At 43.9% G+C, this 25433-nt stretch overlaps 2 protein-coding genes across 4 annotated transcripts in view; both read right to left on the bottom strand.

Moving 5' to 3' along the window:
* Positions 1–1009: 1009 nt before the first annotated feature.
* On the bottom strand, positions 1010–25344 carry LOC121571448 (gremlin-2). Of its 2 annotated transcripts, none has more exons than XM_041882919.1 (2): positions 25261–25344; positions 1010–2709 (listed from the first exon to the last, which is right to left on the bottom strand). In XM_041882919.1, exon 2 carries the CDS (start codon positions 2706–2708, stop codon positions 2154–2156), a length of 555 nt encoding a protein of 184 aa, XP_041738853.1. In that variant the 5' UTR covers position 2709; positions 25261–25344; the 3' UTR covers positions 1010–2153. The 2 variants fall into 2 exon arrangements, with proteins under 2 accessions (XP_041738853.1, XP_041738844.1); XM_041882910.1 differs by lacking the exon at positions 25261–25344 and adding an exon at positions 11918–13403.
* Positions 13538–25433, bottom strand: part of LOC121571436 (regulator of G-protein signaling 7) — a 133150-nt gene continuing 121254 nt past the window's right edge. The window contains exons 16-18 of one of the 2 annotated variants that reach the window (XM_041882899.2): positions 25261–25350; positions 14616–14652; positions 13538–14164 (exon numbers count right to left, since the gene is read on the bottom strand). In XM_041882899.2, coding sequence (XP_041738833.1) covers positions 14632–14652; positions 25261–25350 — 111 coding nt within the window. In that variant the 3' untranslated portion in view covers positions 13538–14164; positions 14616–14631. The remainder of the gene's footprint in view (positions 14165–14615; positions 14653–25260; positions 25351–25433) is intronic. The other variant, XM_041882890.1, reaches the window with a different exon arrangement.

The following is a 25433-nucleotide window of genomic DNA, read 5'->3' on the forward strand; positions in this document are numbered from 1 at the left end:
ACTCAGGAACATTCACGTCCTCCTGGTAAGCAACTCCAGTGTAGATTTGGCCTTGTGTTTTAGGTTATTGTCCTGCTGAAAGGTGAATTAGTCTCCCAGTGTCTGGTGGAAAGCAGACTGAACCAGGTTGCATGTTCTCTTCACTCTGTCAATTAGGTTAGTATTGTGTAGTAACTACAATGTTGTTGATCCATCCTCAGTTTTCTCCTATCACAGCCATTAAACTGTAACTGTTTTAAAGTCACCATTGGCCTCAAGGTGAAATCCCTGAGCGTTTTTCTTCCTCTACGGGAACTAAGTTAGGAAGGACGCCTGTATCTTTGTAGTGACTGGGTGTATTGATACACCATCCAAAGTGTAATTAATAACTTCACCATGCTCAAAGGGATATTCAATGTCTTTTTTTTCTTTTTTTTAACCTGTCTAACACATAAGATTGGTGGCTTAATTGGGGAGAACAGGCTCGTGGTAATGACTGGAGTGGAATCAGTGGAATGGTATCAAATACATCAATCACATGGTTTCCAGGTGTTCGATGCCATTCCATTTGCTCCCTTCCGGCCATTATTATGAGCCATTCCCCCCTCAGCAGCCTCCACTGCGGCGTCTACCAATAAGTGCCCTTCTTTGCGAGGCATTAGAAAATCTCCATGGTCTTTCTGGTTGAATCTGTGGTTGAAATTCACTTCTCGACTGAGGGACCTTACAGATAATTGTATGCGTGGGGTACAGAGATGAGCTAGTCATTCAAAAATCATGTTTAACACTGTTATTGCACACAGAGTGAGTCCATGCAACTTAGTATGTGACTTGTTAAGCACATTTTTACTTCTGAACTTATTTAGGCTTGCCATGACAAAGGGGTTGATTACTTATTGACTCAATACATTTAAGCTTTTCATTTTTAATTATTTAGTAAAAACATAATTCCACTTTGACATTATGCGGTATTGTGTAGGCCAGTGACAAAAAATCTCAATGCAATCAATTTTAAATTAAGGCTGTAACACAACAAAATGTGGAAAAAGTCAAGGGTTGTAAATACTTTCTGAAGGCACTATACATATTGAAATAATATTATACAGTGAGTAATACTGATGTAAAATAATTTTGCAATTTTTTGTATCTACGTTACATGTAAAATGATATGCAATCTGTATGTGACATATCCTGTTTGATTTGTATGTTTGAATTGCTCTCCTGATCTATGTTTTGTTGGAGCCTTGTAGAGCTGTCGGTGACTGTCCCCATGTCCAATAACTCCTTTGTTCCTGATAAAACACTATTTATTTAATATAAATCAGTTTGAAAGTCTTTATCTGAATAGTTCTTGAGCCTGTTCTTATCAACCATCGTTAGTCAACCATTTCCTTCAACGCCACAACATTGTTTGCATTCAGATCACACAGATGTTTCACATGAAATAGATTTTATGTATATTTATAGTGTCTTATCTTTTGACATATACTTATATATATATATATAGTACCACAGTTATACATAATAATATAATTTATTTAATGGCTAGCTTGATGTTTGTGTGAATTATTTTACAGACGGCTCTTGAATCCAAAGGCAGATACTTAGACAGGCTAGGGGGCTTTCTCTCAGTCTGTACCCTTGTTGGCTGGATAGTTCCCCCAGGTAAACACAGTACAACATGACAGCTTAAGAGCTCCACTTTCAGTCTAGAACTTGGTGCTGTGTTTATGGTTTTATATGTATGTCCCTTCTAGAGCCAACGGCCAGCTGAAAGGGGCCATCAGTCCATGGCCCTAGGTAAGGTAATATCACAACCTGTATGACCTTCTAGAGAGTCGAAGGACCCAGTTGTTTTATATGATTGACTGTGTTGAACTGAAACGTCCGTGCTTCAGTTGGTGTTGTGCTACGCATCCATTTATGTCTGCACATTGTAGTTTCACCATAGCTGTCCATATAATCAAAGGTCTTATAGCTGGGCCACTCTGTACTATCAGTACCTGTATGGTTCATTTTGTGTGACCAATCAAAGTGATGATGCAGAATAATCCAATATAAGGGAGAAGTATTAGCTTGTCCCCTGTCATGTCTACGCTATTCATGTTCATGTTAACTTTCATTGTCACATTAGTGTCCATGGTGACTGTCATGGTATGGTTCCAAAGAACTCCTCACAGTTTCCCGTTACCACTCACGTCCACCGACATACAGCGACACTGTTTGACACGCTGTACTTTGCGATGGCGGAAGGTGGGTTGCAGACCCGGACAGTCCAGCTGAACAGTGAGCTGGGTAACGCGGTGCGGCCTGCAGAAGGAACAGGACTGGAAGGGCTCCTGGGCCTTATTGTGGTTTTTCCGGCCGGACCCTGGGCCTCGATTTGAGCTAGGGCCCATGAGGCGGGGGATGTAGAAGGAGTTACACTGGCCGTAGCAGAAGCGGTTGACCACCGTACGACTTTGGCAGCCATCTTCGCTCACCGTCTGGCGGAGGGGTTGCGTCTTGCACCAGTCACGTCGGAGGTACCGGCGCTCTGTGACCACCAGGGCCTCCCGACTTGACGAAAGGACTTCGGGTTTCCGCGGCAACAGGCGCTGACGATCTGACAGGTTTCCTTTGGTCTTGAAAGGTGAGGGGATGGAGCCTTGGGGGCGGGGCTTCCTTGTTTCTGTGGCTACGCAGAGCACCCCAGCCAGTAGGACCGGGAGAGTGATTCTCCAAAACATTCTGGGAAAGAGAAGACAGAAAGGTTAGTAACAATGCTACTAAACCAGGATTGAGCCTTGTACCTTTACAGTATAAGCAGTGAATGTACCGTGAGTAGTATCTATTGGTTTAAGAATGTAGCGAGGTTAGGTCTACCAGGTATCTATCAATCCATAAACTATTCCTGTATAATAGCACTCCGTCAGTGTGTGTATGCTTTGGTGTTTAGCCTATGTATGTGTGTGAACGTGCCCTTTTCAGTCTGGCCTTTCAGGCATCATTGAGGAAATCAATCTATCATTTACATCTGCAACTCCATTTGTCAATGGCTCTGTCATTACTTCTATTTGCTTTCTTCTCAGCTACAGAACTCCAAAAATAAACACAGGGTAAAATAATTAGGCTTTATTAATAAACTAATTAGGTGTTGCTTACTCTAGTCATGAACTATGCCGCAGATATGTAAACATGCATTAGCAGGCCCATCTTAATGTTATTAGGGGAGGAGAACAGTACCCTGTGGGTCCCCATCCCCACTCTGTGACCAAGCCCTATAGAGCACAATGAACTGAGTGACCTAGCAAGCCTCTGTCTCTCTCCACAATGCCAACTGACAGATGTGAGACTGAGATGAAACCCTCCGTAAACACACGCACACACACACACAATTCACAATGTCATCCGAAAAGTTCTTTAGAATTTGTCGTTCTGATTTGTGCTGAGAAAAGTATGCTTTAAGTTGAATACCTTTGTTGGGACTCAGAGGATTACTGGTATGTTTGTATCTGTACATAATTGTGAATGTTAATGCAAGTACAATTTGTCAATCACTCAAGAATCTTTGCAACAGATGTTGTTCTTGAATTGCGTATAAAGTAAGAATTCTGAATGTGGACCAAAACGCCCCAAGGTCATTGGCCCCTTCTATTCCCTATAAGACTTTTACATCCCTTCTCCATTTCCTGGACTTGAACACGTTTTGACGGGGGACAATGACTTTATCATAATCCACTTTGGGTTTCTGTCTCTGTTTAGTTTCTGCACTTGACCCTGGGTCATGGCGCTCTGCCCTGTTAATCTCTCTCAGTCTCAATGTCCTAATGTTCACAGTAATCTATTGAGCAGATGTGTCTACTGGGTCTCTGACCAGAGAGTAATTAAGTATGGAACAGTATAGCCAGTAACCATGAGGCTGGTGGAGGGCTAGGTACAGTATCAGGAAATGCATACCATAACATACCAAATGCCTCTGAAGCGAACAAATTTTGAGCATAGGCCTATTTATTTCTGCAACAACACTCTCACTCATCATCACAAATTGTAAGCAAGCTAGTTACAGTGCCTCCTAAATCAATTATTCACATCGGGAAAAGAGGGTGGGCTATCAGCTAAGCAATGATGTTGATGATTGATGTAAATCTGTTAGATAGCTAGCTCGATTTATTTTACTGATTTGTGATTTGTAATCAGACCGAATATTGATGATGATGTAGTGTCACGTCCACTCCCGCTCCGGCGTTCGACATCACCAGTCTACTAACCACCGGTCCTGGCAACCCATCTTTACGCATAAAGATGCTTAAACTTCCAGATCCTACGCTACCCTTCGTGGTGGAGGTGGATGCTTCAGAAGTAGGTGTGGGGGCTGTCCTGTCCTAACATCAAGGTAATCCACAGAAATTGTATCCATGTGCATATTACTAAACAAAGCTGTCTCCTGCAGAGAGGAACTATGATGTTGGCGATCGGGAGCTCCTGGCGGTGAAGTTGGCATTAGAGGAGTGGAGACACTGGCTGGAGGGCGCCCAGGACCCATTTCTGACCATCGGAACCTGGACTACATTCGGACAGCGAGGCGACTGAACCCGCGCCAAGCCAGGTGGGAACTTTTCTTCACCAGATTCAATTTCACGCTGACATATCGCCCAGGTAAAAAAAAACATCAAAGCCAATGCCCTGTCCCGTCTCTACGATTCGGGAGAGGTTCCTGTCTTGAGTGCACCCACAAATACCGCCCTCTCGAGTCATAGCCCCTGTGCTCTTGGACATAGATGTGGACATTCGCCAGGCCCTGGAGAGGGAACCCGCACCTGCGACCTGTCCTCCTGAGCACACCTACGTTCCCACGGGGATAAGGGATCGGCTATTGAACTGGGCGCGCACAGCTGTCATCACTGGACATCCAGGTATCACCAGCACCATTCAGTCCATCTGTGGAAAGTATTGGTTTCCTACCTTGGTGCAGAACGTCACTTGTTATGTCAACTCCTGTTTCGTGTGTGCCCAATCCAAATCCCCCCAGAACGCTCCAACAGGGAAACTCCTTCCCCTTCCCGTGCCTCAGCATCCCTGGTCTCATCTGTCCATTGACTTTGTCACTGATCTCCCCTCTTCTGATGGTTTTACCACATTTTGGTGAAAGTGGACAGATTCTTTAAATCATGCCGTTTCATCCTTCTCTCTGGTCTCCCTAGCGCTATCCAGGTCACTGAGGCACTGTTCCAGCAAGTCTTCCAGCACTATGGCTTTTCGGAGGATATCGTCTCCGATCGTGGGACCCAATTCACATCATGTTTATGGAAGGCTTTCATGGAGAAGCTGGGGGTCACGGTCAGTCTCACTTCCGGGTACCAGCCTCAGTCTAACGGGCAGGTGGAGAGGATGAACCAGGAGCTGAGGAGGTTCCTGAGGAGCCACTGCCAGGACCGGCAGGGGGAGTGGGCCCGATTCCTTCCTTGGGCTGAATACGCCTAGAATTCATTGTGACACTCCTCCACCATGCTGACTCCGGTGTGTTCTGGGTTATCAGCCAGCCATTGTTCCGTGGACTCCGAGCCAGACTGAAGCTCCTGCGGTGGACGAGTGGTTCAGGCGCGCAGAAGAGGTATGGAACGATGCCCACGTGAGACTCCAGCACGCCGTCCGCCGCCAGAAAGAGCAGGCTCCCGTGTTCCATCCTGGTGATCGCGTCTGGCTCTCCACCAGGAACCTCCCGCTCCATCTGCCCTGTAAGAAGCTGAGTCCCCGGTTTATGGGGCCGTTCAAGGTCCTCCGGAGGGTCAACGAGGTAATTTACAGATTACAACTCCCCACCAACTATCGGATCTCACCATCTTTTCATGTTTCCCTCCTCAGGCCGGTGGTTGCTGGTCCCCTGGCTGATGCCGTCCCCCACGACACCCCTCCACCTCCCTTGGACATCAAGGTGAGCCCCGCCTGTACAGTCAGATCACTCCTGGACTCCCGACGTCGTGGGGGTTGGCTCCAGTACCTGGTGGACTGGGAGGGGTACGGTCCAGAGGAGCGGTGTTTGGTTCCGGTGGACTACATTCTAGAACCCAACATCATCCGAGATTTCCACCTTCGTTGTCCTCACTCCCGGGGCCATTCTACTGGCCGTTGTCGTCCTGCGGCTGGAGTGAGCACGTCGGGGGGTGTACTGTCATGTCCTCCCCCGCTCCGGTGCTCGACGTCACCGGTCTACTAACCACCGGTCCTGGCAACCATCATTACGCACACATGGGTCTCATCATCAGTCACACCTGGACTTCATTACTCCCTTGATTACATACCCTTTATATAGCACTCTTTTGTTATCAGTCATCAGGTAGAATTGTTTTTTTCTATGTCAGATACTTCTCTAGTTTTGTATCGTCCCATGTTCGTTGTTATTAAACTCACTAACTGCACCTGCTTCCTGACTCCCTGCATCTACGTTACATGTAGGCTAAATCAAGTGTTAATAAATTGTTATGCTGCTGTCCCACATGACAAAATACTACAGTTTACTGTAGTATACTACAGTACTTACTATAGAAAACTGTAATATACTATACTACACACTGTAGTATCCCCTGATCATGTGTAGTACTTACTATAAAATGTTGTAGAATACTATAGTAAATAAAAAGCAATGTAGTAAAGACTACACTAATGTTCGCAAAAAGACTACACTTTTCTAACTATAATAAATACTACAGTATAATTTGCATATACCCTGCCCATTCCCCTCCCCCATATCACAATTTGTGCCACCCATAAGTGAGAAACCTACATGCCAAGTATAGACCATATATTGTGTTCCATACAGATTGTAGAAAAGAGCAGAAGCACCAGACAGAAGTTCAGACCTACCTACAGGTTATGGAAAATGTGCATGTTTAGTATTTCTCCAGTAGGTTTCCTGGAGGACAAAGGCTCCACTTCTATGTGAAAGATAATCAAACAAAAACACTATAATAAATTCTACAGTGATGTCCGCAAAAACACCACAGTATACTACAGTCCGCAAAAACACTACAGTAATTACTACAGTATACTACAATCTGCAAAAACCCTACATTAAATACTATAGTATATACTACAGTTTTCTTTTACTGCAGTATGTATACTATAGTTAACTGTAAAGTCAGCAAAAAACACTACAGTGAATACTATAGTATTTATACCATACTATAAACTGGGTGGTTCAAGCCCTGAATGCTGATTGGCTGGAAGCCATATACCACGGGTATGACAACTTTTATTTGTACTGTTCTAATTACGTTTGTAACCAGTTTATAATAGCAGTAAGGCACCTCTGGGTTTGTGGTATATGGCCAATATACCACGGCTAAGGGCTGTATCCAGGCACTCTGCATTGCGTCGTGCCATATACCACACCCCCTTGTGCCTTATTGCTTAAGTATACTGAAGTATTTATTCATGTGGGGTGGCAGTACTGTGTTGATATTTATTCTAGGTAGCTTGCTACACACACTCGACCGGTGACCGCATCTCTCAAGCTATGCATGTTAGGATACTTCATGACGATTTGCTGGCAGTGGGTTCCGAACAACAATGACAAAAACAATTATACAAAACAATTATTTGGGGAAATTATACCACCAACAAAAAGGGCACTTTGGACACTGGCAGGGCAAAGGGGCATGTGCTCTGCACAGTTACAGTATACCCAGGAACCATGAGGCTGGTGGAGGGCTAGGTACAGCATACCCAGGAACCAGGATGGTAGTGGCGGGTTTAGAGAAGACTGAATGAAAGGTGTACTGTGGATGACGGTGGTCATGAAAAGGACAAGGGAAGTCGAACCTCACCTCTTCAGTGTCATCCAGAGAAGAACGCTTTTTTAAACGTAATTTGTGCATTGATGTCATAAGAGATTTCTGGCTCAACTCTAGCATGAAAACAAACCTCCTACATACACACTCGACCACACAGTGTCAAACCTAATCATGATGTTTCCTTCTGTCCCCACTGCATCTCATTGTCATGACCCCCATCCATCATTCAATCATTTATTTACCAGTTAAACAAATGCAATTTGTCCCTAAAAATATCCGGTGAATACTGATCATATAATGTATGAACTCAGTCCAACACAGTGTTGTCTCTCTATATCCCCTTCATTAATTAAGACTATCCCAGGTCTGGTGAGTTACAAGGCCCTGGGGGTTGGAGGGATATCCTGACTGTGTACACAGCAGATGACATATGTTATACAGTCACTGCTTCAGTCCCTCTCCCACTTCCAAACTTTGGCTATGTATGATACAGCCGACCCTGCCAGCTATCGTCTTCATTCTCCCAGCAAGACAAATTGTGGTTTGGAAGTTGGGGTGGAAGTAGGGGGGTTAATGATAGTGTACAGAGAGACTGTTGGAAAACAAAACACACTATTTAGCCCTGACTTTAGTACTTGCAACCTCCCTCATCAACCCCCCTGACTCTCTCTCTCTCTCTCTCTCTCACTAATCATCATGGAGACTGAGCCGGAGGGAGACTGTTGCTTTTGTATTATCAGTGAGACAGAGCTGAACTGGACCACGCTATCTGTCCACAAACAGGGCCACTGCATCTTATATCACAATTACAAATACCAGGGTCTATACGCTTGAATGAACCGTCTCAGTCCACGGGTCTACAAATACTGGACTCCAAAAACAAAACTGGGATAGCCATCTCCCAGAGTAAGAATTGCCAATGGCAACTTGAGCTTTATTGACTCCAGTGGGCAGCTACACTTGGATGGACATTCCGTCTGCACCACAGTACCCAGTTCCTTTATTGGAGCAGATCAACCATGTCAGGTCAAGGGTCCTTCAATAATCCAATCCGCTAACTATTCTGTCAATAAATTCAAAGCAGTACCTTACACATGGGCCCTGAACTAAACTGCTACCAATGACAAGAACAGGCCTAAAAAGACAGGCCAAAACAAAGCCTGTGCCAGACAATAATTATAGCTAGGTGCACCAGGAAGTTTCATAGACAGATAACTGTATTGTATTCAATTCAACAGGCCAAAGCTCACACACAGAAAACAATTACATTAGGGGCAAGCATGTCATAATCTTCATTTGTGCCTTGTATTTCCACAAACTGGCCTCTTCCGGTTCATTAACAGTGAAAACGTCCATTTTGAGGAACTTGTGGTGAATGTGTCGAATGCCAACATGCCACAAGGGGGCCCTGAGCTGTTTGGACAGCCATTTGTCACCACAATCCGTCTTCATAATTTCTACCAGCTGAGAGATGCTCTACTGGTCTACTACAGTTAGGAGAGGCACTTTGGTCTCCACCCCCCTCAGTATTGGTGGAAATATTTACCCTGCACTGTACAGTACACTCACACAAACACACAGAATGAGAGCAACATATTGTAGTGAATGGCGGGGCAGAGAAGTGAACCCGGGGCGCTGGCGTGAAAAAAAAAAACACCCAACGCGTCACACCAATAGGTTTTAACCCACTTTGTGGGAATTGTAATGTAGCTCATATAGCGAGGATCGCTACAATATCATTGACAGGGTGTTCCCCACCTAGAGGGAGTTAATCACGGCATAACATAACCAACCCTAAACTGGAGCTGAACACATAACGACAGGCCTGTACAGTCCCTACCAGTGTCTGTTTGGATAACTTAAATCTGTCAAGGGAGCACAGGAGGTTGGTGGCACCTTAATTGGGGAGGATGGGCTCATGGTAATGGCTGGAGTGGAATCTGTGGAATGGTATCAAATACATCTCAAACACGTTTTGATGCCATTCCATTTGCTCCGTTCCAGACATTATTATGAGCCGTCCTCCCTTAAGCAGCCTCCACTGCATGTGAGAAAAACATATACTGATTACTAGTCTACAGAGGGTGGTATTTGAATAAATTAAACTTGGGAGATTCAGTGAGAATCATTTGCTCTACTCCAGGAAGGCAATGCATTGTTTAAATATTACAAACACACAGTTTGGAAATTAATATTTAATATGCATTTTACATTTTAGTCATTTAGCAGACGCTCTTATCCAGAGCGACTTACAGTTAGTGAATACATTTTTATTTTTTTCATACTGGCCCCCCGTGGGAATCGAACCCACAACCCTGGCGTTGCAAACACCATGCTCTACCAACTGAGCTACATCCCTGCCGGCCATTCCCTCCCCTACCCTGGACGACGCTGGGCCAATTGTGCGCCGCCCCATGGATCTCCCGGTCGCGGCCGGCTACGACAGAGCCTGGATTCAAACCAGGATCTCTAGTGGCACAGCTAGCACTGCGATGCAGTGCCTTAGACCACTGCGCCACTCGGGCAGTGGATCCTGGAAACTGATTGGACAAGCAGCGTTCCAAACCATGCTGTATTGGCCGTCACAGGCACACTATGGCTGCTAACAGTTCCATCTGAAAAGTATCACTGCTCCTTCATAAGAATATCATGTTCACGTTGCCATCCGAATCATTTCTTGAATGTATCTCAACTCGCACATTATTTCACCTTGCCTGCATCGTAGCATTTAGTTTGGTACAGCGGGGTTAATACAATACTTGCTGTCTGCCTGTCCAACCTCGGAAACAATATTTCTCTATTGAATTTCGATCTCTGTAACTACAATACATAGAGTGAACAGTGCCCAGACTAGACGAGACAACTTCTTCTGAGCCAGGTGAAATCACGCATCAATGTCATTATCATGGACATATCCAAGTAAATGTCAATAGAAAAAATGCTCAAACAAACAAAATGAAGCTAACATTAGTGTACTATCACTCCAGGTTCAATGTTTGACGTGACTGAGTTAGGTGAAGTTGGCTCGCTGCTAACACGTGACAAGAACGTTTCCAGCCTGCATAGCAACCATTTTGTTTAGAACTGATGACCGGCCCTTTTGCATAGCAACTATGCAAAAATCATTTGTAGCAACATGACCAAAATAACTAACAACAAGATACAACTATATCTTCTGGTGGAAGAATGAAATTGTATGGATTTACTTATCCAAATAATGTTTTAATGAAAATATGTAATTCATTGTTATTTTTATATACGTAAACATGTATGCGCACATGACTGTAAATCGCTTTGGATAAAAGCGTCTGCTAAATGGCATATTATTATATTATTATATGTTGGTAACAGTTGTATAAAAGCAATAAGGCACGCCAGGCAGTGCTGTATCATGAATGAATTAAGCAATAAGGCACAATAGGCAGTGCTGTATCATGAATATCGCGTCAGGCAGAACAACGCCATTTACCTGTGACTGCATTCATGTTACAGCACTGCCTCTTGTGCATTATTGCTTAATTAACAAAGAGCTTGTTGGATTAAATTGAAAATAATAAGAGCGTGGGGAAGAGTTTATATCAGGACAAAGATGTGTGTCCTGTCTAAAAATCGTCTTTGGAATTTATATTTTAGTCATTTAGCAGACTTACAGTAATTCGTACATACATTTTCATACTTTGTGGTACTGGTCCCCCGTGGGAATCAAACCCACTACCCTGGCATTTCAAGCGCCATGCTCTACCAAGCGTGCCACACAGGAATCCGAGCCATCAGTGCAAGGTGGAGCAGTCAGTGAGTCAGATCAGAAGCCATGCTCGCTGCTCACACAACGTTCACCACCTCACACATGTAATTAATATGTCTCTCATATATTCACAGTCTCTCTAATAAGCACATGCACACTGATGGATTTACACTCTGACACAAAGTTACATTCTCATCTTAATGCTCCCACACCTCTCACACCTACCCACATCAAATCATTGCTCACTAATAGTCTTTCATTTGTTAGCCAAATCAGCAATCACCCTCACTCCCATTAACTCTCAGGAAAATGCTTCCTGTGATTGAATCTCACCCTCTATACTTGTCTCTTTCCAGCCTGAATAACTGATTAGCCACCGAGAACCACTGCATGACCTGAAGGAGGAAGACAGTGACAGTACCTCTTGCCAGAGTGTCCCGGGACAGTGGGGTAATCCTGTCTCTGTTAGGGGTAGCTGTCCACCCTTACCGGTCCTGGAGAGTGAATCCTGGTGTTGGTTTCCATGGGAACAACCGTGGTTGCTGAGGTGGACTGTCAGTTGAGTGTCCCAAGGTCTGTGGTCCTGTTTCTCTCCACTGAGTCTGTATTTTTGAGTTTATTAATAATCCATGTCCATTTCATATCTATCTCAAATATATATTATCTAATAATATATGTAATAATATATTTTTCCTTTCTCTGTAATCTTTCTTTCGATGCCAATGGGTTTCTGTGTCTGTGTATCCTAGTTCTGTGTCTGTGCGTCTGTGTGTCTCCCGCTGGGTTTGGACTCTCACTTCTGCTTCCTCCTAGACATAGACGGGGGCTTTCTATTGGCTCTGATCACAACATGAATCAAACCAAGCCTCACCTCTCTCCCTTCCCTTCCTCTTTTTCTCAATACTTATCCTCCCTCCTCTTTCCACAAACGTACTCACTCTCCAGTCTTGGAATCCCCTGTCAGTCTTTTGCTCTCTCCCTCCCACTTCCTTTCTTTACTCTATTACTCCCTCTCTTAGTGTGATACCCCAAATCCCTCTTGCTCTCCCACTATCGCCCCCTTCACGCAATTTCCTCCCTGGCTTATCCTTTGTCTCCACGTCACTTTCATACTTATCTCTCTCTCTCTCTTTCAATCTATCGACCTTTCTTCTCACCTGAACATGAGGTGGGTTCAATGATTAGGGGTGTTCCAGTGCCACTTTGAGACGCATGACCACAACACATTGGTCCTTTTTCCAAAATATGGGTGTGTGAAATCACATCAATCATTCTTACTCCTGCCTACTCATATGTCGACAGGACCCTTTGAAATTGCCATTCCCATTCCTTTGGTTTAGACATACAGAAGTAAGACAATTATGCTTTTGTGTGTGGTTCTGATTTCTGACCACTGGAACTGAGACAAAAAACACTGTCTGTCATTCACCATCAAAGATCTGAACCGTCAACAAAGAAACTAACAAATTCAGACTTTCCAAACAATAACTATTTCATCATACCAGTAGAGAATGGCATGACACTACAGCAGCGGAATTCAGGCCTCAGTCTTTGTCCATACTTTGACTAATGTCTTTAGTCATGGTTTCTCATGGCTTAAATATACTGAGTGGCCTAAAGGTAATGGTTTGTGAAACTCTGATAGTGGTATTAGAATTAAGCCTTACCTTTTGTGGTACTTTTTGTACAGCATAAGACATTTCTAAATTGGTGACAAATAACACATTTGAACAAATTAACAAGCAAAGCATTATTTGTTGTAAACATGAAACGTATTCCCTTAAGTTATGGTAAAAGAATAGAAAACGAGCTACTGCTCTGTTAAATCTACCACCATCTAGCTGCAACAACTAAAACTGCAGATGACAGTCTGTCCCCTCAGCAGACAGAGCAGAGTGAGAATAATCATGATCTATTACAATGACCCCAGATCAGTATGTCCATCTACTCCTTGCTGGCCAGTACAAAATGTATTGATTCATTTCCAGGACAGTAAAAACAGATAAAGGGACAACTTTAATACATTTTTAAGTGTCTTTAAATATGGTATAAAAATAAATGCAGGAGAGAGTAACAAATAATTAAGTTTTACATAAGACAGAAAACACCTTTTCTTACAGCTCGAATATGACTTTACAAGTGTAATGAAAACTGTGCTAATTATTGTAGTGCAATAAATCAATGCAAAATGAACATAATAATTTATATGTATGCATACCCCACAACACTTCCCTTAGAGTGACCAAAGTATCTGTGATTACAGATCGAGTACTGTATAATGATGATATTTTGAATAGATTGTACAGTTAAGCAAATGTTTTATTTCGGACATTATTAGCTCAGCTAGAGAGGGACATGCTTGTCCATCAGATATGGTGGAAGTAACTGGACACTGACTTTCTGTAAAGGCATTATCCGGCCTCAATATCTGTAAAAGTCCCCATATGCCTCTCCTTTCCAATAGTAGACATAGATCAGGTAAAAGAAATAACAAGTATTCTCCTTGGACATGCAACATCTGATGTATTGTCCAGCTCATCGTCTGAGTGGAAAGCAGACGGCGATGACGTAGAAATTATATGGTCCTCCTCTATATCCGAGAGTGGCTATGTTTTAGCATGATGGCACAAGACTGGTCAGCCTCTTTGATGTAAGGGATTTCCCCTGTCAGTAGAAGAGGAGAATAGGGATGTAGAAAGATAAAGAGAATGAGAGAGAATAAGATACATTGTCTACTGTAATCTTATATCCATCCTAACACCATCCTGTAATCTAGCGTGTGGAAAAGTCATACTGTATGTAAGCAGAGGGTGTGAGAATTCTACCAGTATGGAATATGGAAGTGTGTGTGAGGTAATGTCTGGGTTATACTGACATCCTATGGGCGTCAAGTGTACAACTTGATATTGCATCATACTGTGTTATTGTGTGATATGTCAGACATGCTGTATGTTCCTGAATCTGAGTAAAGTTAATTCAATTAATACAGTTTACATCAAGAGCTATCAAGAGCTTTCTTAATGCACTAATGTGAGGGAAAACACAGGATGACAGTCAGTGAGGTGAGCAACCACATGCAATTTACTGTAACACTCAGCACTGAGCTTTGGCATTATTACCTGGAAGCAAAATCCTTCAAAACAAGTTCTTACTTTTCTGTGGGGACAAGGAGAGAACACAGAATGAGGGAGGACATTTTGGCAGGTTGGTTTCAGTGGCCAAAATGTGAGACATGCAGGAGAGGTCACATGGCTCTGTCCTGTAACAGCTCAGCTGACTTATCTAACTCTCAGAGGAGTTAACTCATCAAATGCAGCATTCTGTAGCAAACTACACTAAAACATGATTTCACAAAAATTGACGGGTTGGTTGTTTAGCAACAAAACTGACATGTGTGCAACTATGGGACAAAACAGACGGGGTTGGTTTAGACTGTTGACAACATGTAAACTATGTTTAATCTCCAAATGTTTATTGAAAACAAATACATTTGCACAATGAGCACTTGTTGTCTCTCAAATACATTGTTACAGTTGTTGGTTAGTTAGCTAGCGCATTTTTGCCATATTAGCATAGACTGTCACGGTTTCGGCCGAGGCTGCTCCTTCTCCTTGTTCGGGCAGGCTCTCCGGAGTACTAGCTGCCACCGTTCTATGTTTCGATGTTTGTTTGGTTTTGTCTGTTTTGTTACACCTGTTCCTGGTTAGTGTTAATTATGCGTCCTATAAGTTCTCTTGGGTTTTTGTCATGTGTTGTGTGTAATTGTTCGTTGTCACTGTGGGATGCTAGTTCGTTTTTTCTCTCTGTTCTGTGTAGTAGAGAGTTCCGCACTTTGTGTGCCTTTTGTATGTACATTACCGGTGTGCGTAAAGTTCGCTTGCCTGCCAGGTTGTATTTAGCCGTGTTTGGCTTGTTCTTTTTGTCTTCACTAAAGACGTCAGTACGAAGCCTCTGTGTGTCCTGCGCTTGATTCCACACCACATCTACACTCAACCGTGACAGAATTACACACCATTCACTATGGAATCAGCAGGAGCAGCCGCACCTACCGAGATTATTGAGGAGCGCCTTCGTGGACAGGAGGACAGGATCAACCAGATCGGGCACGCTCTGGATAGGGTGATGAACACCCTCCATCGATGGGAGACCAGCGGGGTACCCACGCCCCCACCTACCACACCATCACCATCGGTCAGTCCACCTGTCCAACTTCCGGAACCCAGTGGGATTCGGCTCTCGCTCCCGAGGGCGTACGACGGCACCGCTGCCGGGTGTCAGGGTTTCCTGTTGCAAGTCGAACTCTACCTCGCCACCGTACACCCGGCGCCCTCGGGACACGAGAGCGTTTCCGCCCTCATCTCCTGTCTCACCGGCAAGGCGTTGGAGTGGGCCAACGCCGAATGGAGGAGGATAGACGCCGCAACGATCACCTATGCGGAGTTCTCCCGCCGCTTCCGGGCAGTGTTCGACCATCCACCTGAGGGGAAGGCGGCGGGGGAGCGTCTATTCTACCTCCGGCAGGGGATGAGGAGCGCTCAAGAGTTTGCACTGGAGTTCCGGACTCTAGCGGCAGATGCAGGGTGGAATGAGCGGGCCCTCATAGATCACTTCCGCTGCAGCCTCCGGGAGGACGTCCGTAGAGAGTTGGCGTGCAGGGACACCACTCTTACGTTTGACCAATTGGTTGACATGGCCATTCGGCTAGACACCCTGCTCACCACCCGCGGACGTCCTGGGTGGGGGTCGCCCATTCCACCCTCCAGCACCTCCGAGCCGAGTCCTATGGAGCTCGGGGGTGCTGGCGCTAGAGAACGGAGGAGAAGGAGCCCGAGGGGGGCCGTCCCCTGCACCAACTGTGGCCGTGGAGGGCACACCGCGGCTAGATGCTGGGGAGGGTCTCCTGGAGGACGAGACGGCAGGCCACACATTGGGGAGTCCTCCCAGGTGAGTAGGCGCCCCACTTACCCAGAGCTTTCTGTCGTGCACATAACCATACCTGTTTGTTTTCCACAGGTTGCACCTCGTTCCCAGCATAAGGCGCTAGTAGATTCAGGCACAGCTGGGAATTTTGTAGATCGTAAATTTTGTATAGAGTTAGGGATCCCTCTCCTTCCGGTTAATAATCCCTTCCCTGTACATGCCCTAGATAGCCGTCCGTTAGGATCCGGGTTGATTAGGGAGGTCACAGTGCCACTTAGGATGGAGACGCAGGGGGGTCATGAGGAGACGATTCAGCTATACCTGATCGACTCTCCTGCGTATCCGGTGGTGCTGGGGCTTCCCTGGTTGATTACTCATGATCCTACCATTTCGTGGCGAGAGAAGGCTCTTAAGGGGTGGTCTGCCCAGTGTGTGGGGCTATGTCTGGGTGTTTCCGTAGGGGCGACCTCGGTGGAGAGTCCAAACCAAATGCCCGCAATGCATGTTCCCCCCGAGTATGAGGATTTAGCACTCGTGTTTAGCAAGGCGAGGGTGGCGCGATTGCCACCTCATAGACAGGGGGATTGTGCGATAGACCTCCAGGCAGGAGCTGTGCTCCCGCGGAGCCATGTGTATCCTTTGTCACAAGAGGAGAAGAGGGCGATGGAGACATACATTGCCGAGTCTCTGAGACAGGGATACATACGGCCCTCCACTTCCCCTGCGTCCTCGAGCTTCTTTTTTGTGAAGAAAAAGGATGGAGGTTTGGCCCGTGTATTGATTACCGCGGCTCAATCAGATTACGGTGAAATATAGTTATCCACTCCCTCTGATTGCGACTATGACGGAGTCATTACACGGGGCACGGTTGGAGCCGCGCGTCAAGGGGGGGGTACTGTCATGGTTTCGGCCGAGTCTGCTCCTTCTCCTTGTTCGGGCAGGCTTCGGCGGTCGTCGTCTCCGGAGTACTAGCTGCCACCGTTCTATGTTTCGATGTTTGTTTGGTTTTGTCTGTTTTGTTACACCTGTTCCTGGTTAGTGTTAATTATGCGTCCTATAAGTTCTCTTGGGTTTTTGTCATGTGTTGTGTGTATTGTTCGTTGTCACTGTGGGATGCTAGTTCGTTTTTTCTCTCTGTTCTGTGTAGTAGAGAGTTCCGCACTTTGTGTGCCTTTTGTATGTACATTACCGGTGTGCGTAAAGTTCGCTTGCCTGCCAGGTTGTATTTAGCCGTGTTTGGCTTGTTCTTTTTGTCTTCACTAAAGACGTCAGTACGAAGCCTCTGTGTGTCCTGCGCTTGATTCCACACCACATCTACACTCAACCGTGACATAGACATTGCTCATCCATATATTTATTTATATATTCTTAATCCCATTGCTTTACTTAGATTTGTGTGTATTGGGTATATGTTGTGAAATTGTTAGATATTACTTGTTAGATATTACTGCACTGTCGGAGCTAAAAACACAAACAATTCGCTACACCCGCAATAACATCTGCTAAACACGTGTATGTGACCAATAAAATTTGATTTGATTTGATTTTGATTTGACATGACATCAGTCAAAATACCTCAAAACAAGACATGGTATCAATAACAAGATACGAGCTGAAACGAGCCACCTATGATACCCCACATGGCAGCTTCTTGTAATTCTTGCTAGGTATCTGACCGTTCAGAATCAAATCAAAGCACGCCTTCCGGCCACATCGATGTGCGCGCATCATTTTTGTGACGTTGTCAGCCAACCCATAATGTCCAGATATACAGTGAGGGAAAAAAGTATTTGATCCCCTGCTGATTTTGTACGTTTGCCCACTGAAAAAGAAATGATCAGTCTATCATTTTAATGGTAGGTTTATTTGAATAGTGAGAGACAGAATAACAACAAAAAAATCCAGAAAAACGCATGTCAAAAATGTTATAAATTGATTTGCATTTTAATGAGGAAAACAAGTATTTGACCCCTCTGCAAAACATGACTTAGTACTTGGTGGCAAAACCCTTGTTGGCAATCACAGAGGTCAGACATTTCTTGTAGTTGGCCACCAGGTTTGCACAAATCTCAGGAGGGATTTTGTTCCACTCCTCTTTGCATATCTTCTCCAAGTCATTAAGGTTTCGAGGCTGACGTTTGGCAACTCGAACCTTCAGCTCCATCCACAGATGTTCTATGGGATTAAGGTCTGGAGACTGGTTAGGCCACTCCAGGACCTTAATGTGCTTCTTCTTGAGCCACTCCTTTGTTGCCTTGGCCGTGTGTTTTGGGTCATTGTCATGCTGGAATACCCATCCACGATTCATTTTCAATGCCCTGGCTGAGGGAAGGAGGTTCTCACCCAATATTTGACGGTACATGGCCCCGTCCATCGTCCCTTTGATGCGGTGAATTTGTCCTGTCCCCTTAGCAGAAAAACACCCCCAAAGTATAATGTTTCCACCTCCATGTTTGACGGTGGGGATGGTGTTCTTGGGGTCATAGGCAGCATTCCTCCTCCTTCAAACACGGCGAGTTGAGTTGATGCCAAAGAGCTCCATTTTGGTCTCATCTGACCACAACACTTTCACCCAGTTCTCCTCTGAATCATTCAGATGTTCATTTGCAAACTTCAGATGGGCCTGTATACAGTGGGGGAAAAAAGTATTTAGTCAGCCACCAATTGTGCAAGTTCTCCCACTTAAAAAGATGAGAGAGGCCTGTAATTTTCATCATAGGTACACGTCAACTATGACAGACAAATAGAGAATTTTTTTTCCAGAAAATCACATTGTAGGATTTTTAATGAATTTATTTGCTAATTATGGTGGAAAATAAGTATTTGGTCACCTACAAACAAGCAAGATTTCTGGCTCTCACAGACCTGTAACTTCTTCTTTAAGAGGCTCCTCCGTCCTCCACTCGTTACCTGTATTAATGGCACCTGTTTGAACTTGTTATCAGTATAAAAGACACCTGTCCACAACCTCAAACAGTCACACTCCAAACTCCACAATGGCCAAGACCAAAGAGCTGTCAAAGGACACCAGAAACAAAATTGTAGACCTGCACCAGGCTGGGAAGACTGAATCTGCAATAGGTAAGCAGCTTGGTTTGAAGAAATCAACTGTGGGAGCAATTATTAGGAAATGGAAGACATACAAGACCACTGATAATCTCCCTCGATCAGGGGCTCCACGCAAGATCTCACCCCATGGGGTCAAAATGATCACAAAAACGGTGAGCAAAAATCCCAGAACCACACGGGGGGACCTAGTGAATGACCTGCAGAGAGCTGGGACCAAAGTAACAAAGCCTACCATCAGTAACACACTACGCCGCCAGGGACTCAAATCCTGCAGTGCCAGACGTGTCCCCCTGCTTAAGCCAGTACATGTCCAGGCCCGTCTGAAGTTTGCTAGAGTGCATTTGGATGATCCAGAAGAGGATTGGGAGAATGTCATATGGTCAGATGAAACCAAAATAGAACTTTTTGGAAAAAACTCAACTCGTCGTGTTTGGAGGACAAAGAATGCTGAGTTGCATCCAAAGAACACCATACCTACTGTGAAGCATGGGGGTGGAAACATCATGCTTTGGGGCTGTTTTTCTGCAAAGGGACCAGGACGACTGATCCGTGTAAAGGAAAGAATGAATGGGGCCATGTATCGTGCGATTTTGAGTGAAAACCTCCTTCCATCAGCAAGGGCATTGAAGATGAAACGTGGCTGGGTCGTTCAGCATGACAATGATCCCAAACACACCGCCCGGGCAACGAAGGAGTGGCTTCGTAAGAAGCATTTCAAGGTCCTGGAGTGGCTTAGCCAGTCTCCAGATCTCAACCCCATAGAAAATCTTTGGAGGGAGTTGAAAGTCCGTGTTGCCCAGCGACAGCCCCAAAACATCACTGCTCTAGAGGAGATCTGCATGGAGGAATGGGCCAAAATACCAGCAACAGTGTGTGAAAACCTTGTGAAGACTTACAGAAAACGTTTGACCTGTGTCATTGCCAACAAAGGGTATATAACAAAGTATTGAGAAACTTTTGTTATTGACCAAATACTTATTTTCCACCATAATTAGCAAATAAATTCATTAAAAATCCTACAATGTGATTTTCTGGAAAAAAAATTCTCTATTTGTCTGTCATAGTTGACGTGTACCTATGATGAAAATTACAGGCCTCTCTCATCTTTTTAAGTGGGAGAACTTGCACAATTGGTGGCTGACTAAATACTTTTTTTCCCCACTGTATGTGCTTTCTTGAGCAGGGGGGCCTTGCGGGCGCTGCAGGATTTCAGTCCTTCACGGCGTAGTGTGTTACCAATTGTTTTCTTTGTGACTATGGTCCCAGCTGCCTTGAGATCATTGACAAGATCCTCCCATGTAGTTCTGGGCTGATTCCTCACCGTTCTCATGATCATTGCAACTCCACGAGGTGAGATCTTGCATGGAGCCCCAGGCCGAGGGAGATTGACAGTTCTTTTGTGTTTCTTCCATTTGCGAATAATCGCACCAACTGTTGTCACCTTCTCACCAAGCTGCTTGGCGATGGTCTTGTAGCCCATTCCAGCCTTGTGTAGGTCTACAATCTTGTCCCTGACATCCTCGGAGAGCTCTTTGGTCTTGGCCATGGTGGAGAGTTTGTAATCTGATTGATTGATTGCTTCTGTGGACAGGTGTCTTTTATACAGGTAACAAGCTGAGATTAGGAGCCCTCCCTTTAAGAGTGTGCTCCTAATCTCAGCTCGTTACCTGTATAAAAGACACCTGGGAGCCAGAAATCTTTCTGATTGAGAGGGGGTCAAATACTTATTTCCCTCATTAAAATGCAAATCAATTTATAACACTTTTGACATGCATTTTTCTGGATTTTTTTGTTGTTATTATGTCTCTCACTGTTCCAATAAACCTACCATTCAAATTATAGACTGAGCATGTCTTTGTCAGTGGGCAAACGTACAAAATCAGCAGGGGATCAAATACTTTTTCCCCTCACTGTACTTGTGCTCCAATTGCATCTAGCTCTTGAAATGTAATGGTGAATGTCTAATTACCATTGTTGCAAAAATATTGTTTTCATTTCTAAATATCTGATTAATCAGTTAATCATGAAATATATAGGCACATTTCTCAAATGAAACACAATACTCTTAGGGCCCGATTCAATCAGATCCGCTTTAGCCGACATCCACATAGCTGATGTTTTGATGGTGTCGGCAGGTAGCTTAGTGGTTAAGAGCGTTGTGTCTGTAACCAAAAGGTCGCTGGTTCTAATCCCTGAGCTGACTAGGTGAAAAATCTGTCGATGTGCCCTTGAGCAAGGCACTTAACTCTAATTGCTCCTGTAAGACGCTCTGGATATGATGACGTAAATGTAATGTCGGAGATGGAACTGCTTTAGAGCTCACTAGCAGCTCCCGGCATTATACCTAAAGCGGACGTTGCCATTGGGCAGCCTTGGTTACAAGTTCAAACAATGGAATGTGAAATGTAATTTACACCTTGATTAGGCTGATAGAAATCCTCATTATTTAGTTTAATGATTTTCAATTTGAGCATCATTATTTCTAAATAGCCTACACTTTCTTGTTGACCTGATTGAATCTAGGCCTTAGAAAAGCATACTTGCCGATATAATTTCAACATGAAAGTACAAAGGGAAGGAAATTAGAGGTTCATATTGACAAGGTCCTGAAAAAGATGTCCATGAAACGTCATTATGTCCATGTCCATGAAAGGGCCCATAGGTGAAGTAGGGAAGGAGGGAGTGATAAAGCAGTGGACAAGCTTTATCTGAACAGCCCCGTTGGTTGACCAGAAAAAGCCATGTCCTCTTACCACATTTTGAGTGAATTTCTCAAATGAAGTTCTGCGGTCCTGAATGCCTCCCTAATTAACCAAAAAATTATGTGAAAAGAAACCAAAAGAAAAGGAAAGCCAGAAAAGATAGACAGAGCTGAAACTGAAAAGTGAAGGAATGGGAAACAAACTAATCTGTGAGGAGAGGCCCTTTGAAAAATAATAGCGAATATAAGGATATGCTAATGTATTTACGATGAGAATTATACAAAGAGACTTAACATAACACAAACCATAAGCCCAGCCTGGTCTCAGAGCAAAACGTATAATATTTTACTAAAATCCGTGTCACTCCATTTTAGTATGATATGTTACGTTACGTTAGGTAACATTACATTGACCTACCTTAATCCGGGATACTCAAATTAGTATGATCTGTTACTTTTGGGTTGACAGTAGGTTACTTAAAGCAAAAACGAAAGGAGGGTGGTTGGTCAGGGTGGATGGGTAGGCTTATATGTGACTCGTTTCAGGAAACTAGGCATATGTCGAGGGTCACTACTTCACAGGAGAGCCATTTGAACGTAAACTTTGTTTTTAATCAAAATGCGTTTTTTGGCAGAAATGCCTTCTGGAACATGTGAACTTTCATGTGCCTTAATAACAAACTTGTATGCCATCTGTAAATACAAATAAAAAAAATAATTACGAGCCTAGTTGGTTAAAACACAGAAAAAGACAGCAACCTTCCCACTAGCCATGATTGGCTGAGATAATGAGTGGGCTGGACATGCCGAGAGAGGAGTTAGGATTGGTCTGCCATATAGCACGCTTCTGTCTATTTGAGCTGGTCAGTATGTGTAAGTAATCCTGTCTAACACGGCTTTTTAAATAATGTATCATGTAGTGGAGCTGCATGAGTGTTGCTCTCCACTTTCTGGTGTATGATCTTATTATTCGTATCTCAGAGCCAGTTGCTTGGCTAGTTAGAGCCTAATGTGAGCTAGCTAACATTGAACCTGGTTGGTTAGCTACCTGCAGATTCATGCAGGGTAGTAAAGTCATGAGTTGGGATTATGGTTCATTGTTTAACTAGCTAGCTAACGTTAGCTGGCAGGCTCGCTAGCTAACATTACATGTATGATCTTATTATTCATATCTCAGAGCCAGTTGCTTGGCTAGTTAGAGCCTAATGTTTACCTAGCTAGCTAGCTACATGTCTTAACAAAAGACTCCACTATGCAAGTAACCATTTCGGGTGCGTTCGTAAATTCAGTCTGAGTATGCCAGAGCGCAGAATAACTGATGAATTTACGGACGTACAACACCCGTTGAATATACATTTACATTTACATTTACGTCATTTAGCAGACGCTCTTATCCAGAGCGACTTACAAATTGGTGCATTCACCCTATAGCCAGTGGGATAACCACTTTACAAATATTTTTTTATATATATATATTTTTTTTATATTTTATTTTATTTATTTATTTATTATTTTTTTTGGGGGGGGTAGAAGGATTACTTTATCCAATATGGCCGGGGTCAGTAAACGTCGGCAAAAAAGCATAATTAAATTGTTGCCAGCAGCACAGTTACAGTCACCAACGCACTGGATAACATGAAAACAGCCTAACCAGCTCTGCTAGGGCAAGTAAAATGGTCATTGGGGTGTTATCTCACTTGAGTAAAATGGTCAGTGGGGTGTTCTCTCATTTGAATAAATGGTCAGTGGGGTGTTCTCTCATTTGAGAGATCACCCCACTGACTATTTTACTCAGCCTAGCAGAGCTGGTTAGGCTGTTTTCATGTTATCCAGAGGTAAACAATGAACCATAATCCCAATTTTGTGTCTGGAAGTAGCTAGCAAGCTAGCCAATGTTAGCCAGTTAGCTTGGGTGCTTGACTGCAGTTGTGAGTTCAGAACGCTCTGATCAACCCTACTCATCGGCCAGAGCGTCAAGTGTGCGCTCTGAACGCTCCAAGAGCGAAACGAGATGGGTTGAGCTAAAGTGGGTGTGAACGATGCTGAATGAGTGTAGACAAAGAAGAGCAGTAGGTACCAAAACATTCAAAGGCCATTTTCTCAAAAGTGAGATTACAAGTTTATCAACTTTCAAAGCAGAATTACTTTCCCATTGTTCCCTTAAATGCAGTGTATTATATACTGTACCATTTTGTAGCTCTGTGTCTCTACTTTTATCCAATGTAAAAAACACAATTTCAAATTTTGCTACATAAGACCGAATGAAGGCGGTCGGTCACATATATGCAAACGACTAGCAACTTAAAGGTTGTGTGTTTGAATCACATCATGGACAACTTTAGCATTTTAGCACTTTGCAACTACTTAGTACTTTTTAGCTATTTAAAACTACTTAGCATGTTAGCTAACCCTTCCACTAACCCTAACCTTAACCCTTTAACCTAACTCTTAATCCTAAACTTAACCCTAACCTTAACCCCTAACCTAACGTAGCAGATCATACTAAAGCGGTCAAATGTAATATATCATACTAAAGCAGTCGAATGTAATATATCATACTAAAGAAGTCGATAGTAATATATCATACTAAGGCAGTCGAACGTAATATATCATACTAAAGAAGTCTAAAGTAATATATCATACTAAAGCAGTCAAACGTAATACATCATACTAAACGGGTCAAGACATAGAATACTATACATCCTACAATTCGTATTATATTGTATGACCTCTATTCCATTGGTAGGCCAATGTAATGTAACCTAAAGTAAAGTAACATATCATACTAAATGGAGTGGCAAAGATTATTTTAAAATATAATACGCTTTGCTCTGAGACCAGGTTGATAAGCCACATTTAGCAATCATAGAATATCATGAAGGAACTATAATTTGAATTTCCCCATCATCACAACCATCCTTACAGGTCAGACACCTTATGAGGCATTTTCTTGGCATGTGAAAATGCTGCTAGTTATTCCTTCACTGCTGGGGGCACCAATATCATTGTTCCAGGCCCCAGGCAGAAAAGAGCAGGGCAGACAGCCTGGGAGGTTAAGGCTTTGAAGACCTTACCTTCTTCTTGGCCTGTAGCAGCTCCTGATAGGCACTGGAACGGATGAAGCGGCTGTAGGAGTCACTCTTCATCAGCTTGAAGATGTGATCCTGTCAACCATAAGGAAATGGTTCAACCACAGTGATGGTCACGTTGTAAGAACCCTTGATACGATTCAACGTTCCAGAATTTG

This window comes from Coregonus clupeaformis, chromosome 1 (genome assembly GCF_020615455.1).
Source record: "Coregonus clupeaformis isolate EN_2021a chromosome 1, ASM2061545v1, whole genome shotgun sequence".
Taxonomy (NCBI): domain Eukaryota; kingdom Metazoa; phylum Chordata; class Actinopteri; order Salmoniformes; family Salmonidae; genus Coregonus; species Coregonus clupeaformis.